This window comes from Lagopus leucura, unplaced genomic scaffold (assembly GCF_019238085.1).
Source record: "Lagopus leucura isolate 7727_CA_CO unplaced genomic scaffold, USGS_WTPT01 Super-Scaffold_100016, whole genome shotgun sequence".
Taxonomy (NCBI): domain Eukaryota; kingdom Metazoa; phylum Chordata; class Aves; order Galliformes; family Phasianidae; genus Lagopus; species Lagopus leucura.
The window spans coordinates 374,483-389,417 of NW_024962270.1; the positions used below are offsets into that span (position 1 = coordinate 374,483).

General features: G+C 58.4%; 3 protein-coding genes across 8 annotated transcripts in view; 1 reads left to right on the top strand and 2 right to left on the bottom strand.

Annotated features, from left to right (window-relative positions):
* The window catches only part of ZMYM3 (zinc finger MYM-type containing 3), a 29,885-nt gene extending 21,050 nt beyond the window's left edge, over positions 1–8,835 (top strand). For all 5 annotated transcript variants that reach the window (XM_042876566.1, XM_042876564.1, XM_042876565.1 and 2 more), the window contains 12 exons: positions 882–940; positions 1,469–1,637; positions 2,259–2,374; positions 2,546–2,720; positions 3,259–3,405; positions 4,211–4,314; positions 4,710–4,878; positions 4,999–5,150; positions 5,576–5,690; positions 6,608–6,862; positions 6,952–7,069; positions 7,447–8,835. In XM_042876566.1, the coding sequence (XP_042732500.1) occupies positions 882–940; positions 1,469–1,637; positions 2,259–2,374; positions 2,546–2,720; positions 3,259–3,405; positions 4,211–4,314; positions 4,710–4,878; positions 4,999–5,150; positions 5,576–5,690; positions 6,608–6,862; positions 6,952–7,069; positions 7,447–7,645 (1,778 nt within the window). In that variant the 3' untranslated portion in view covers positions 7,646–8,835. The remainder of the gene's footprint in view (positions 1–881; positions 941–1,468; positions 1,638–2,258; positions 2,375–2,545; positions 2,721–3,258; positions 3,406–4,210; positions 4,315–4,709; positions 4,879–4,998; positions 5,151–5,575; positions 5,691–6,607; positions 6,863–6,951; positions 7,070–7,446) is intronic.
* A 416-nt stretch (positions 8,836–9,251) lies between these two features.
* LOC122182912 (gap junction alpha-3 protein-like) lies at positions 9,252–11,019 on the bottom strand. The gene has a single exon (XM_042876572.1). It carries the CDS (start codon positions 10,360–10,362, stop codon positions 9,475–9,477), a length of 888 nt encoding a protein of 295 aa, XP_042732506.1. The 5' UTR covers positions 10,363–11,019; the 3' UTR covers positions 9,252–9,474.
* An 82-nt stretch (positions 11,020–11,101) lies between these two features.
* GJB1 (gap junction protein beta 1) lies at positions 11,102–13,575 on the bottom strand. 2 transcript variants are annotated; one of them, XM_042876573.1, is made up of 2 exons: positions 13,470–13,575; positions 11,102–12,098 (listed from the first exon to the last, which is right to left on the bottom strand). In XM_042876573.1, the coding sequence occupies exon 2, from the start codon at positions 12,084–12,086 to the stop codon at positions 11,247–11,249; it is 840 nt and encodes a 279-aa protein (XP_042732507.1). In that variant the 5' UTR covers positions 12,087–12,098; positions 13,470–13,575; the 3' UTR covers positions 11,102–11,246. The 2 variants fall into 2 exon arrangements, with proteins under 2 accessions (XP_042732507.1, XP_042732508.1); XM_042876574.1 differs by lacking the exon at positions 13,470–13,575 and adding an exon at positions 12,735–12,910.
* Positions 13,576–14,935: the final 1,360 nt, after the last annotated feature.

Below are 14,935 nucleotides of genomic sequence, written 5' to 3' on the forward strand. Positions count from 1 at the left end.
CCTGGGAGCTGCACAGCTGCAAATACCTGTGTGTTGGTCCTTGGGGAGTCTGGATCTTGCCTGGGGGCCGATCTGTAGGAGGTGCAAGTGGAGCTGCTGCTCCGTGTGGGTGCTCTGACCTGCTGCTTTCCTTGCAGGTGCCTCCTTCACACGCGGCCCATGGTGGGTCAGTGCTGTAGAAGGCAGCTCTTTTTCTCAGCCACACAGGTAACCAGGGTTCACGGGAGGCTTGGATGAAGGTGCTCTTTTAGCTCAGCAGCCTTTGAGATGGGTGTGGGTGCTCTGCAAAGCAGGTGAGCTGGAATTATCATCTTAGCAAGGATGATACTGTCACCATCTGAGAGTAGTGTCTGCCAGGGACGCCTCTTATCTGCTGGCAATCCCTGCTCTTTTGCATCTCTAATGCTGGGGAAAGCCGTTTCTGTACTTTCTGGGGTACCTTGTAACTGCTATTAGCTCTGTCACCTTCTTCCCAGGGATCTCGAAGCACTTTGCCAAGGTACTGTAGCAGGGAGATGGAGGCACAGGGAGGGGCCATGGCTCGGTACAGCAAGCCGGTAGGCAGAGCTGGGAATAGAGCCCTGGCATCCTCTCTCTACAAGGGGCTGGGATTTCTCCTGACCTGCTGTGATGGGGATGGGGTGGACCACAAGGGAACACAGATTGACACGGCAATGACTTGATTGTGGAGTTGCAGCATTTTCTAAGGTGCTAGGGCAAGAGATTTTTGGAATGACTGACTGTTCCTGGAGTGGCCAGGAGCAGTTTGTGGGGAGCCTGTCACTGCCCTCTGGCCTGTGGCTGCTGCCACCTCCAGTCCCAGCAGTGGGACCTGTTAGCCGAGGAGCTCTTGAACTAAGAGGCATCGCTTTCTCTTACAGGTCAGTCTTCAGAAACAAAACCACCCGCTTCTTCCCATCAGAAGGCAGAGACTAACACGGTAAGGCCTGCTGGAGATAGGAATTTGCTGGATAGCACAAGGGGGCTGCCCTCACTCAGGTCTGCAATTGTCTGTGGAGATCTAATTCTCCTGTTACCACTGTGTTTTAATGGTAGTGGCCTGGGCAGTGGGAGCTGATATGAGCTTCTGAGCAGGGCAACATCAGCACATCTCTTGAGAGGGGGATGGGTGACCGTTGCCCGGGAATGAAGCATGGACACCAGAGCAGTCTGTCACTGTGTGCTGGCTCCACTTTGCACAGTGCTCACCTGTGCTTGGGCATAGCCACTGTCCCACTGCACTCCCTGCTGCTCACCAGTGCCAAACTTCCTGCTGACTGTAGAGATCCCATGTGGCTTTGTTCCCTGCCACCGTCAGCTTGGCAGCCCATTGGCCAGATGTAACTCTGGGAACATGTACATGTGTGCTGTGGGCTGCCAGGCTCCAGGAGGCTGTACCAGTGGTTGAAAAGAGGCAGTGCTGCTGCTTTCAGTGGACACCAACCTCCTGCTTTCTGCATTTCCTCAGTTGTCATCAAAGACCTCCTCAGCCCACATGTCTCCAGCCGCGCCGCCTCCCCCACCCCCTCCAGTTCCAGCCACCCCTCGGAAGAACAAAGCTGCCATGTGCAAACCACTGATGCAGAACCGGGGTGTTTCCTGCAAAGTAGAAATGAAGTCCAAAGGATGTCAGACAGGTAGGACAGTAAGACATAACTAACTGCAGGATTAAAGGGGCATTTTGGAAAGGAAGATTGCCTGTCTCTACTCCAGACTGGATATGAATCCAGCTTGAAACACTCTATAGAACTGCTGAACGTTTGGCATCATGCTGAGGGAGTGTCAGGGGTGTGCGAGGCATGCACAGCCTTGGATGGAGGTTGGGAGTCCATTTCCATGAGCAACAAAAGGAGCACTGCAGCTTGAATCCACCTCTCTTACAGTATGTGAGGCAGCTCCTTTTCTTCCAGAGATCTTCAGCTTGCCTGAGGAGCTGTCTGTCCAGCAGGTTCCACTGTGAATGCTCTGTGAATGCACTGTGTCATTGCGTGCATGTATGCCTCTAGCATATACAAAGTAATTAGATCTCTCAGTAGGACCAAATAAGAGCAGGGCTTGCACCACTTGCTGAGGCAAGTTTCTCCTGCAGAACTAACTGGCTTGCTGCTGCTGCTTCAGCTCTGCCTGTAAGTCAGATGCTGATGTCTGGAGGGGCTGTGGTGCTGTGTGGTTGGCTGTGTGGGCATGGCTGTGCATAGCTAGGCTGGGTGGAGGAGCTGCTGGGAGCAAGGTCACTGATGTACTTTTGCTCTTGTCAGAGGCTGACTGGAAGCCCCAGGTGATTGTGTTGCCAATCCCAGTCCCGATCTTCGTGCCTGTGCCTATGCATATGTACTGCCAGAAAGTACCTGTGCCTTTCTCCATGCCTGTCCCGGTAAGCGACACACTTCACCTGCTTGTGTTCTCTGTCTCAGTCCTGCCTTGCTGTAGTTTTCCTGCTTCTCTGTCCTCTTCTGCTGCCTCTGCTTACCCAGCAGTTGGCTGAACCGGAACCCTGTGTGAGCACAGCACATCTGATCTCTGCCTGGTGTGCTGCTGTCAACAGGTGCCTGTGCCAATGTTTCTACCCACCACACTGGAGAGCGCGGATAAGATTGTGGAGACAATTGAGGAGCTGAAGGTGAAGATCCCCTCCAATCCTCTAGAGGCTGACATCCTGGCCATGGCAGAGATGATTGCAGAGGCTGAAGAACTGGACAAAGCCTCCTCGGACCTGTGCGGTAGGTTCTGCCGTGGCTCGGGCTGACCTGATGGCTGGCATTGCCAAGGTTTACCTGCTCCTGAAACCGGAACATCTGCCCGGATTGCAGCTCCTCCAAAGCCTTTGAGAAGGAGCAGAGTGGAGCAAGCCCTCAGCTGCTGCTGAGGAAGTACCAGGAGGGGAGAACTGCAGCAAGGAGCAGTGCCTGCCACCGTCTGCTTTGGGGTTGCCACTCTTGGCACACGTTCACTGATTTATTCACAAGGCTGTTCAGGCTCTTACCTAAAGTAGCTCCCCAGCCAGAAGGCTAACAGTCCTGACCTCACAGATCTTTTTAGCTGGGGGCTGCATTCCTCAAGCCCCAGTGACTGGGGCTGTGTCTGGGTGAGGACGGAGGTCGAGTTTCTTGCTGTGCAGGGAGAGCTGGGCGGCGCAGTTGTTGTGGTGCTGATGCGAGCACAGGACTGTGCCCTAGGGAGCCTGACTTCATTTTCCAGTTATCATGAGACAAAACAGTTTTTTGAAAGTTATGTTTCTCATCTGCTTTTGCATTGCAGACCTGGTGAGTAACCAGAGCGCAGAGGGTCTCCTGGAGGACTGTGATCTGTTTGGACCGGCAAGGGACGATGTGTTGGCTATGGCTGTCAAGATGGCAAACGTCCTCGATGAGCCAGGCCAGGACCTGGAGGCTGACTTCCCTAAGAGTAAGAGCTAGGTGAAGCAGGCATGTGGGGCTGCTCGTGCTGCAGCAGGGTCCTGCTGCCCTCAGCCCACCTTTGCCAGCAGCATTAAGACCTGTGTGAACTTACCTCCCCATGCCCTCTGACTGACCCTGCTTGAGGCCAGGAGCTGAGGGTCTTGCAGATGACTGCTCGCAGCAGGGGTGAGACCACCACTTTTGGACAAGTCTGTGTTTTCTGACTAACTGACCTCCTGAGGATGTAGGTCTGCAGGAAAGGGAGAATGAGAAGCTGATTCTAACAGCACCAAGTGTAGGGCAAAGGTGATAGTGTGCTTACAGATAATGATTGCAGACGATCCAGCGAAGCCCAAGAGAGGCCTGGACAGTGCATGACATTTTGGGAAATGGCAGAATTGCTGTGTGTGTTTGTCAGAGGGCAGAAGGTTGGGAAGAAGGGGTGGACATGCTCAGCAGTGCTGAGGCAGTATAGTAGCAGCAGAAGACAGAGAATTGGGGTACTTGTGCCAGACTGTCACCACTGCTGGCCTGGAATGAAGGCATGAAAGATATTCCAGATGTTTGGTTCTGGTTAGCCTGAGAAATTTTGCAAGTCTGGCAGGTGATAGTGTTTCCTTTGTTGGGCTGTGGCTAAATGTTTGTGCCAGGCAGAAGAGGTGGGCACAGGGTTTTAGGCTGCATGTTCCCTCTACAGCTGGCTGTAAGAACCAGACCAGAATGGCAACTTGCCTTAGACGCCTGCCTGTTTTTTCTGCTGGGGACAGGATGAGGTGTCTCAGCTGATCTCTTATACCTGTGTTTCCTTTCAGATCCTCTATACATCAACCCCAGTGTAGATTTCCTCTTTGACTGTGGGCTGGTGGGCCCCGAAGATGTGTCCACAGAGCAAGAGCTGCCTCGTGCTGTCCGAAAGGTGAGCTGTTAGTGGGTGCTGCCTGCTCAAAGCCTTGTGGATTTGAAGTGGGAGTTGCCATCTGGGACACAGTCTGAGGTGAGGTGTGCTGGGGAGGCTGTACTCCCTCCCTTCAGAGCATACCTGGCCTGTGGGCCACTCTCTGAATGGAAATATGTTCCTGTTACTATGGAGCAGCCCTGAATGCAACATGCCGTGTGAGAGCTGGCCTCTTCCCTGCCTGTGGTCCTCATAACTAATGGATCTTGTTAGCTTGGCTGTCAGCAGAAGGATGCCTGCTGGCATTGGCACAGGCACACTGGGAGGGAACTAGCTGCCAGCAGGTCTGAGGAGCAGCTGGGAATCTTGCATCTGTCCCAGGTACATGCCTCATCTCACAGTACACCTCTCTGCAGGGGCAGAAGCGCCTGGTGCTCTCTGAAAGCTGTTCCCGGGACTCAATGAGCAGTCAGCCCAGCTGCACAGCACTGAACTACTCCTATGGTGTGAATGCCTGGAAGTCATGGGTGCAAGCCAAATATGCAGGGGGAGAGACCAGCAAGGGAGAGGAGCTGCGCTTTGGTCGTAAGTGTCCTGTCTGTGTGGGGCGGAGTGGCAGGCACCTCCCAGCAGCTGATCCCAGCCCCTCGAGGTGCTTCTCGCCTTGCAGGATATTGTCTGAGGCTGCGGTGTTTGTTTCCACAGCCAAGCCCATTAGGATCAAAGAAGACATCCTGGCCTGCACAGCAGCTGAACTCAACTATGGCCTGGCTCAGTTTGTCAAGGAAATAACGCGGCCCAATGGAGAGCGCTACGAACCAGACAGCATCTATTACCTTTGCCTTGGCATCCAGCAGGTGAGGGAAGGCTGCTTGTCCTCCCTTCCTTCGCAGCCAGACCTGGGGGTCACGTTTGGTGAGGGGGTTTTCTTACCCTTTATTTTGCCTTCTGGAGACCTATGACAGCAACCTACCTGGTTCGGTCTTCATTCCCGAGCCCAGTGGGAGCTGACAGGCATTCCCTGTCCTTGCACCCAAGGAGCACATCCTAGAGGAAGGCTGAGTGAAGTCTCCAAATTCAGTCTCAGTCCCTTCTCATTCATCAACTCAGCTTTGTGATGTCGTGCAGTTTCTCAGTTTTCAGGAGTAGGTGCTTATAGCTAAGCATCTGCTCTGCAACTCTGCCTGTGCAGTCCTGGGCTCTGTATGTGTCCTGGCCTTTATGGGAAGGGTTTGCACCAGGTACCACTGTCTCTCTTGACTGTGTGTTCTGTTCTTTCTAGTACCTGCTTGAGAACAATCGTATGGTGAATATATTTACAGACCTTTACTACCTGACCTTCGTGCAGGAGCTGAACAAGTCCCTGAGTGGCTGGCAACCCACAGTCTTACCAAACAGTACGTGTCTCCATATTACCTTGACTTACACACACATAACCCATTTATGCTTTTTGCCTTGGATCCTCCAGTCTGTTTGCATTCCTCCAGCCTCAGTCTTCTTTCTTGGCACAGGCAGTGCTGTTCCACTGCGTTTTAGGGTCATCCTGACCCATACTGACAGCAGAGCCAATCTGGTTTATGCCTCAGCAACTTTGTTTCCCAGAGTCAGGCTGGCTGGGAGCAGAGTGTGGCTCATTTGTTTCTTGGAGCAGTTCTAACCTTTACAATAGTGAATTTCATTGGTGTCCGAACCCTTTGGGAAAGAGGATATCAAACCAGCAGGTTTGTCCTTCCCTTCCCACTCTGTTGGAAAGCCCTGCATACTGTTACGAACGTTGGCCATGGTTGCTGTCATAACACCTTGTGAGCAGAACTTTGCAGAGGCTTTCCATGATGCCACAATCTGGGCTTCCTTCCCTGCAATAAACAGGTATTTGCTGTAGCCTCTCTTGTGCATGATGGCTGTTCCAGGCAGAAGCCTTTGGCTCCAGACCTGTGTGTCTAGAGAGGGGCTGGCTTTTCTATTATCTCACGTAGTGAGGTGGAGCACTGACCTGGAGTCCACTTCGTGGCCATCTGTAGGGATGAGCTGTTAGGATTTATTGGGATTCTGGGCTGAGATTTGCCTGTGCTGTGGAATGGGCAGGGTTAGGGTCCACCAATGGCTCCGGAGGAGGAACCTCATGGGAAGGCGGGCATTGTGAAGTGTCAGCACCGAGTTGAACTTGGAGGGGAAGGGATTGCTCCAGGCCCACGTTCTTCAGATGCGTGGGGCTGGCTCCCAGCCACTGCTGGCAGGCACATTGTTCTAGTTCCCTCCTGAAAGAACACGAGGCCGCTGTGGGTGTTGACCTGGTTCTTCCTCTGTATTACAGACACAGTCTTCTCACGTGTCGAGGAGGAGCACCTCTGGGAGTGCAAGCAGCTGGGCGTTTACTCACCCTTTGTGCTCCTTAACACCCTTATGTTCTTCAACACGAAGTTCTTTGGGCTGCAGACGGCGGAGGAGCACATGCAGCTCTCCTTCACCAACGTAGTGCGGCAGTCTCGCAAGTGCACCACAGCCCGTGGCGTCACAAAGATGGTGAGCATCCGCTACTGCGCTCCTGCCAAGCAGAAGAAAGGCCGAGGTAGGGTCTGACAGAACATCTCTTTGTCCCTCTCCCTGCCTTCTCTGTCGTGTCCCAGCTGTGATCCTACCCCTATCCCGCCTTTGCAGATGGTAGCACTGGAAAGAGGAAGCGTGAGGAGGAGATGCCAATGTTGGAGCAGCGGGAGAACAAGATGAACCCGCTTCGATGCCCCGTCAAGTTCTACGAGTTTTACCTCTCTAAATGGTGAGGCTTTTCTGGATCAGAGGCTTGTGTTGTTTTGGGGCCACCTCTCAGTTTCAGGGAGACCCAGTGGACTAGCTGCTGCTCTCTGCACGTTCTTCCATCAGCGTTAAGCCTTGACCAGGGTCTGCACTGCTGTAGACTGTGATGGAGAGAATACTTCTCTCTGTCTGCTTTCATTCCTTATTTCTTGAAAGACATGGAGGGGTATGTGGCGCATTGGTTAGGGAGCTTGCTTTGGAGTGAGGACTACAGTGCATGGCCTTGTCCAGCCCAGAAGATGAGACCCTTGAGCCCTCCTTGATAATCGAGAGGGCGAGCCAGGCTTTCTGAGTCCGTGCTGTTGATGTCCTAGGTCTCACTTTCCTTTCTCCTTACAGTCCTGAGAGTATGCGGAACCGCAACGACATCTTCTACCTGCAGCCTGAGAGGTCGTGCATCGCAGAGTCCCCGCTTTGGTATTCAGTCATCCCCATGGACAGGAGCATGCTGGAAAGCATGCTGAACCGCATCCTGGTGGTGAGGGAGATCTACGAGGAGCACAGCCGGCTCAGCAGTGTGGAGGATGATATGGACTAAGCACAGGGTGCTGCTGGGCTCGTTCTGCTCCAGCCTTGGACACCTCATCTCCGTGACTCCTGTTTTGGGGGCCGTGCAGCACAGCGTGGGGCCGGGACTGCGGCAATGCTGTCCCCACATTGTTACTGGACTCGAGACATCTCATCCTGCTCGTAACAGGCCTTTCTTACCTACGTGGCGCCTGCGCTCAGCCCTGTCCCGTGCCAGGTGGGCCATCTTCCCTGGGGCCAGCCCCTGCAGCACAGAGGTGGCAAAGCCACCAGGGTGGTGGCCCCTTTTCCTCCCCGTCCTCCCGCTCCCCAGGGCTGCAGCCCCTACCCCAAGCTCTGACACTAACCCCTTCTCCCTCTGCCCTGAGGCAGGAACCGCACAATACGGCAGAGTGCTGCCTGGGACCAGCAGGCTCTGAGGCTTTTAAATTCCCCCCTTCCCTTGGCATCAGCTCACAGAAGCTGCACGTGGCACGGCAGGAACGGTAGCTCTGCTGCAGTGGGGCAGTGTTTTCAGGGCAGCAGGGAAGGACCACTGGCAGAGTGTGAGCTGTTGCATAGGGGAAGAGTTGTTTCCAGGGTTGGGGGTTGGCCAGGGCTGGCTGTTGGGAGCAGATGAAGTTGGTGCTGGAACGTGGGGTCAGAGGCCCAGCTGGGTCGTCTCCCTCAATTTTGTCAATGTTTTCTGAGTCGGCAGAAAACTGACTGACACGGGTCTGTGCCAGTGCTGCCCTTCCCTCCTCACTGTCCCCATTCCTGGTGTAGCCCCCTACGCAGGGCGAGGTGCCACCAGCATTGCAAGCTGGCTGGGGTGCTGGTGGCAGTAGTGGGTCCCTCTGCTCTGCTCCAGGCTCAGGCAGCCTCTGGCAGAAGTGAGGGGATCTGCTTGGCCTCTCCTCCCTCCCAAAGTTGCAGGGCCCTAGTGCCCTGCCCAGAGCGGGCTGGGCTCCTGCTGTGCTGTTCCCTGCTGCCTCCTGCCCCTCCTTGTGTTCTGGTTGGTTTTCCTGAGCTGTACATGGGTCTCAGCACTGTTTGTTGAGCCTGTATATATTGTTCTGGGCCTTGGCCTGGGGCCCTCTGTTCTCTGTGTCCATGTGGAGAGTGAGCCACTCACCAGTCTTGTTGTAGTGATAACAGGGCGTTAGGACTAACCCTGTGTCTCTGGAAACCATTCATTTCAAATAAAGTTGCAGAAAATTGCTGGCTGCCCCTGCTTTCCCCAAGCAAGGGGTGGGCACTGGCATGCAGCCCCTTGCTCAGCCGCAGCCCCGAACAGGGAGCTTGCCTGTGGGGCTGGGATCCTCCCTTCCCTGGGCTTGGCCTCTCCCACATGTGCTGCGTGGCTCTGTTGGGCAAAAGGGCCCTTGTCCCCTCAACAGTGGGTGATCCCAGCTCAGCATGTCCCTGCAGCCAGATCACAGCCCTGGGGAAGGAGAGCTGCCACCATGCATCTCCTCTCCATCCCTCCCTTGCTGTGCTGCCTGTCCTGCCTGCTCCCCACCCACAGGACTACAGCCCAGCAATGGTGGTGGCCCTTCCCCAGCCTTTGGGGTCATGCATGAGATGGATGTTCAGGCAGCAATGCCACAGTGCCCACGGGCAGAGCAGGAGTCAAGTGAGGTGCAGTGGGTGTTTATTTGCTCCTCAGGGCTCATGGTTGGGGTAGTGGGGTTTGCCTCTGCACCGGCTTGGTCCTGCTGCTCCCGGGCCATGCTCAGCTCATGCTGGCCATGGGGTCTGTGCCACAGGCCTGGAGATGGGAACCACAGCTGTGGACACCACAGCACAGCAGCCCACGCATCATCCATCCCCGAGCATCCCAGCAGGCACCAGCTGCATTCACACTGCCAGGTCCGCTGCCCGCGCCTTCCCACGGGACCCACTGGCCACCCCCAGCCACACACCAGCCTTCCCCAGAGGTGCCAGGTGTGGTCTGCTGGCATCCATGGGGTCGCCACCACCAGGCAAGGTGAAGCGGGCACTGTGGGACCCTGCAAGGCCACCAGGGCCAGGCAGGATGCGGGATCTGGGACCTGGCCGCTGCTGGCACTTGGTGAGGCCCAGGTGGTAGATCTCCACCAGGTTGAGCAGCAGAGACACGCAGGCCACCCCCAGCATGAAGAGGATGAAGATGGTCTTCTCAGTGGGCCGGGAGATGTAGCAGTTGACGGTGTTGGGGCAGGGCCAGCGGCCGCAGGTGTAGAGGGGCTTCAGCTCAAGCCCATACAAGGCATACTGCCCTGCTATGAAGCCCATCTCGAAGAGAGCCTTGAAGACAACGCTGCAGACGTACGTCCTCAGGATGGCCCCACGCATGCGGACCCGGCCCTGAGTGTCCCGTGCTGGGATCCGGGGTTTCCCCTGCTGCCTCCGAGCCCCACCGCCACCCCGCGCTGCCGCCTGCTGCTGCGCCTTCTCCTCCAGGTGCACCAGGTGCAGGATGTGGCCCAGGTACACCAGGCTGGGGGTGGAGACAAAGATGATCTGCAGGACCCAGAAGCGCAGGTGGGAGATGGGGAAGGTGCTGTCATAGCAGGCGTTCTGGCAGCCGGGCTGCTGCGTGTCGCAGGAGAAGCCAGCCAGCTCATCAGCCCACACCCGTTCCGCAGCTGCCCCCAGCACCAGGATGCGGAAAACGAAGAGGACGGTGAGCCAAACCTTCCCCACCACCGTGGAGTGCTCCTGGGCGTTCTCCAGCAGCCGCCCCAGCAGGCTCCAGTCCCCCATGGCGCTGCAAGACAGCCACGTTACAGACGGACACACGCGTGCCCGACCGCAGCCCCATCCCCAGGGTGGGCATGCAGGGACCTGCACTGGGGCTGCCCCCACTTCATGCACCCCAAACCCCCTGACCCGGTGTGGGCAGCTTCAGGCAGGAGCAGCCCCAGCAGTGGGGTGGGCACGGCTGCCATGGGGACACCGCCTGCACGGGGACCCCTCACCGTCGCAGGTACGTGGCTGCTCCCACGCTGTCTCCAGAGTGGTGTGGGATGCTCCAAAGCTGTTTCCCCCGCGCTCACAGTGCGGACAGGTCTACCCGGCTCCGGCTGTCTGTCTGTCTGTCCACCCGATGGTGGGCAGAAGGTTAGCGGTTCGTGATGCAGCTGCAGGCTCCATTGGCTTTTTTTTGTGATTGGCAGATGAAGCAGCCACTGGGGGAAAAAATTTCCCCTCTATTTTTGGTCTGGGCACTTTTCTAAATATACTGTGGGGCTGCAGGGGCTGGCGCTCAATGCCATCAGAGGGTCACCGCTCCCACACGCGCACTGCTGGGGCACCGTGACCGCAACCACAACTGCACCTGGGGACCGTGGCCCTCCAAACCCCCAGGTATGGGGCTGGGCAGCCCTGCACATGGGGCAGTGGTAGCCTGGGTGCAGCCAGAACTGCTCCTCTCTGCTCAGGGATAGGCACCCCACGCTGGCACCGCATCCCCACCCCGAGCACAAAGCAGGGAGGCAGCACCTGAGAATGGACATTTAATGGCCCGAGCACACAGCGGCTGCCCTGCCCTCCCCATCCCCACTGTCCAGGAGGGCCGGCACCGGGCGTGCAACACACAATATGAGGGCAGTGTGCACCCTCCCCGGGGCTGTGGGGAGGCGTGGGGCTCAACACGCAGAGCAGCGGTCGCCCTTCTCCTGCAGGCTGGGGTTGCGGCGCAGCATGTCCTTGAGGGATCCGTCCTGCTCCGTCAGCAGCTGGTTGATCTCGTTCTGCTTGTACTCAGAGGAAAGCTTGTGGCCGTAGAAAGAGCTTTTCCCCGAGGAAGGGTTGGAGTTGTGTCGGCTGCGGCGTGCACAAGCCCGCACCACCAAGTAGACCAACTCGGCCATGTTGAGCACGATGCAGACGCTGGAGGTGACCAGCATGAAGACGGTGAAGATGGTCTTCTCGGTGGGCCGCGAGACGAAGCAATCCACGGTGTTGGGGCAGGGATAAGCCTCGCACTTGACCAGCCGCACCATCTGGTAGCCGGGGTAGATCATGTAGAAGAGGTACATGAAGACGGCCTCGAAGAGCAGCCTGAAGACCACGCTGCAGACGTACGTCCACCACAGCGATCCCGCGATGCGCATCTTGTGCTTCTTCACCTCCTCCAGGTGCTTGGTGTCCGCGTGGCCCGTCATCATCAGCAGCTTCTTCTCCTGATGCTGCTGGTAGGCCACGTGCATGGCCACCAGCAGGGCCGGCGTGGTGACCAGGATGAGCTGCAGGGCCCACAGGCGGATGTGCGAGATGGGGAAGAAGTGGTCGTAGCAGACGCTGTTGCAGCCCGGCTGCTGCGTGTTGCAGGTGAAGGCGGACTTCTCGTCCCCCCAGACGCTCTCGGCTGCCACCACCAGCACCATGATCCTGAAGATGAAGATGACGGAGAGCCAGATGCGCCCGATGGCGGTGGAGTGGCGGTTCACCCCGCTCAGCACCGCGTAGAGGCCGGCCCAGTTCATGGCTCCTCACGCCTGGCAGGGAGCAACGAGAAGTGGCGTTAGGAGAGGGCTGGGCCCCGACTGAGAGCCACCACGGTGGTCGGTGGTGGGGGACATGGGAGCAAGTGGCCACCGCAGAGCTGAGGGTGGTGGGCAGGGCAGACAGAGAGCAGGATGGATGGACAGACAGCGTGACAGCAGGACAGACGGCAGGACAGGAGCTGCTGACACAGCTCAGGGCAGCACTCTGCCCCACAGCTCTGCCGTCCCCTGCCCCCAGCCCAGCCCCATAGCAGAAGGTCAAAGGGCTCCTAGCGTGCAGCCAGGAGCTGCTGCAGGGCCTCTGCCCCATGCGGGAGCAGAGCTGACCTTTCTGTCCCATTGTGGCTCAGTGCCATCCTCCTGCCCTCCTCCCCACCCCCAGGTGCTGCACAGGGTGGGGATGACGTTCCCAGACCCCACACCCACACCCAGTACTGAGCTCTGCCCACTCCCACAACAATCCTAGAGCACAGCTGGGGATCCCCAGCCCTGGGGTTGCAGCCCTGCAGTACCACCCTCCTCCTGCCCCAGCCCTGCCCTGCCCTACACACCCCGAATGCCAGCACCGAGCAGCACGGGGGGTGCTCTGCACCCAGGCACAGGGCTGGGAGCCGCCCCAGCGCATACCTGGCAGTGAGGAAGAGTCCTGCTGAGCTGCCCCCAAAGGCCCCTCTAAGGTCTCATGTCTCCCGCAGCAGAGCTCTGCTCCGCCTGCCCTCGTCTCTGTCCACCACTGCCCTGCACTGGAAGTCATATGCTGCTTTATAAACTATTTGCATACAATGGGGCCTTTATGGGCTCCTGAACAACACACTTTAGCATTCAGATCCAACGCCCCGACTTCCGCCCACCCCAGCCAAACAAAGTCCCTGTGTGCTGCGTCCCCGCTCCCACCTCGCCCCGCGCCCAGCACGGATGTGGCTCCTCCGCCGCCACCGGGGGGGTCTCCGGGTCGGCAGCCACCTGAGTACGGCGGGCTGGACGTGGCAGTGGGGACGGTCACCTCCCCGAACGGCGAGCACCCAGTGCAGCCACGTGCTGGGGACACGGGACTAAGCCGAGCCGCGTCTCCGTGCGGCAGCGATGGCACAGCGGGGCCGGGAATGGTGCCATCCGTGCCTTCCCGTGCACAGAGAAAAGGGGTCCCCGTGTCTTCCACCAGCCCCGGACACGGAGCGGCACGCGTGGCACGGCTCCAGCTCAGGGCCAGGCACGGACGTGGCACGGTGGGGAGGAAGGCGGGGACAGCACGGCGGTGCCCTCCGTGTGCCAGCCCCGCAGCCCCGATGCCGAGCGCTCGGATCGGGCGCAGCGCGTCGCGCTCCTTGCGGCCGAGCCCCGGGTCCCCCCCGCGGTACCCACCTCGCCGACTGGACGGCGAAAGCTCTCGGTCCCGCACACCTCCCGACGCAGCGTTCGGAGCTGCACCCTGGACTTTATACCGCCCCGGTCGCCGCCCACCCCTCCCAAATCGTTCCGCTGCTCTTTTCCAGCGCCGCAGGTGTGTCCCGTTCCCCTCGCCGTGCCTTGGGGTCAACGCACCGCCCCACGGCCCCGTCCCGTCCTATCGTTCCCTCCGCGAGCCGTGCGCTGCCGGGCGGGGGACACGGGGCTCCGCACACCCCCACGGAGCAGCTCCGGGCGTCGTTGGTCGTTCCCGACACCCAAATTTAATGGGAAAAACCGCAGAGGGGAAAAACAAACAGCCTCTGTCAACCATTAACTGGCGGAGCGGCCGCTCCAAGGTCCCGTCGAAGAGATGGGAAACGGCGAAGGGGCCGGAGGGGCACTGGGGTGGAAGCGACGCGGGGCTGCGGGGCCCGGGATGGGGCTGAGGGCGGGGAGGGGCGGCCGTCCCCCATAAGGGGCTGAGTCAGCACTGCACCCAGCGCCCCACCGCGCTGGGAGACGGAACTGCGGCGGCAGAGGGCGCTGCGGGGCCGGGATGGGTCGGAATGGGAAAGGAGATGGGATGGGGATGGGGGTAGGGATGGGGATGGAGATGGGGATGGGGATGGGGAGGGGGATGGGGAAGGAGTGGGGAGGGGTGGGGAAGGAGTGGGGAGGGGTGGGGTGGAGTGGGGTGTAGACAGGAATGGGAATGAGGGTGAGAATGAGAATGGGAATGGGAATTGGATGGGGATGGGGATGGAATTGAATGAGGTGAGGATTAGAATAGTAATGAGATGGGATGGAATGAGATGAGGATTAGAGTAGGAACGGGGATGGCATGGGGATGAAGATGAAGACGGGAATGTGGATGGAGGTGGAGGTGGGAATGAGGCTTGGGGTGGGGGTGGAGAACTGCGAGCGGTGACCCCAGGACAGAGTGCGTCAAGTGGGGACGTGTTGGTGCCATCAGCAGCTGCTGCCCTTTGTACAGCAGCAAAAACATTGTGCAAAGCCCTCGTGCAGGGACAGGCTGTACTCCGAGGGCAGGACCGGCCCTTGGCCGCCGGGAGCGGACGTGGGCTCACGGGTGGTGACGCCAATCCTGAGGTTGGCAGCACGATGGTGATGTGTGAGGCTGTGGGTACGGGAGAGGCGTTGTGCTGGGACGGCATCCGGCTGCAGGGCCGGGCTGACGCAGTGCTGCGGCCGTGGGGTCAGAGTGTCACAGAGGGAATCCGTGTCCAACCATCACCGACGCACAGCAGTGCCGGGCGGTGCTGTCAGAGCTGAAGTGATGGCATCACGGACTCCCCAAGGAGGCAGATCCCCCTCGTTGGAGTCTGCTGTGCCAGGAAGGGTGCAGACAGCACAGAAATGCTTTGTGCTGCAGAGCGAGGTCAGGGGAACACAGTGCTCGTGGAGCAATGGGTGCGCTG

What these genes read in the sequence shown, in the direction of transcription:
- LOC122182912 (XM_042876572.1), bottom strand. Translation starts at nt 10,362, where the DNA reads ATGGGGGACTGGAGCCTGCTGGGGCGGCTGCTGGAGAACGCCCAGGAG.
- GJB1 (XM_042876573.1), bottom strand. Translation starts at nt 12,086, where the DNA reads ATGAACTGGGCCGGCCTCTACGCGGTGCTGAGCGGGGTGAACCGCCAC.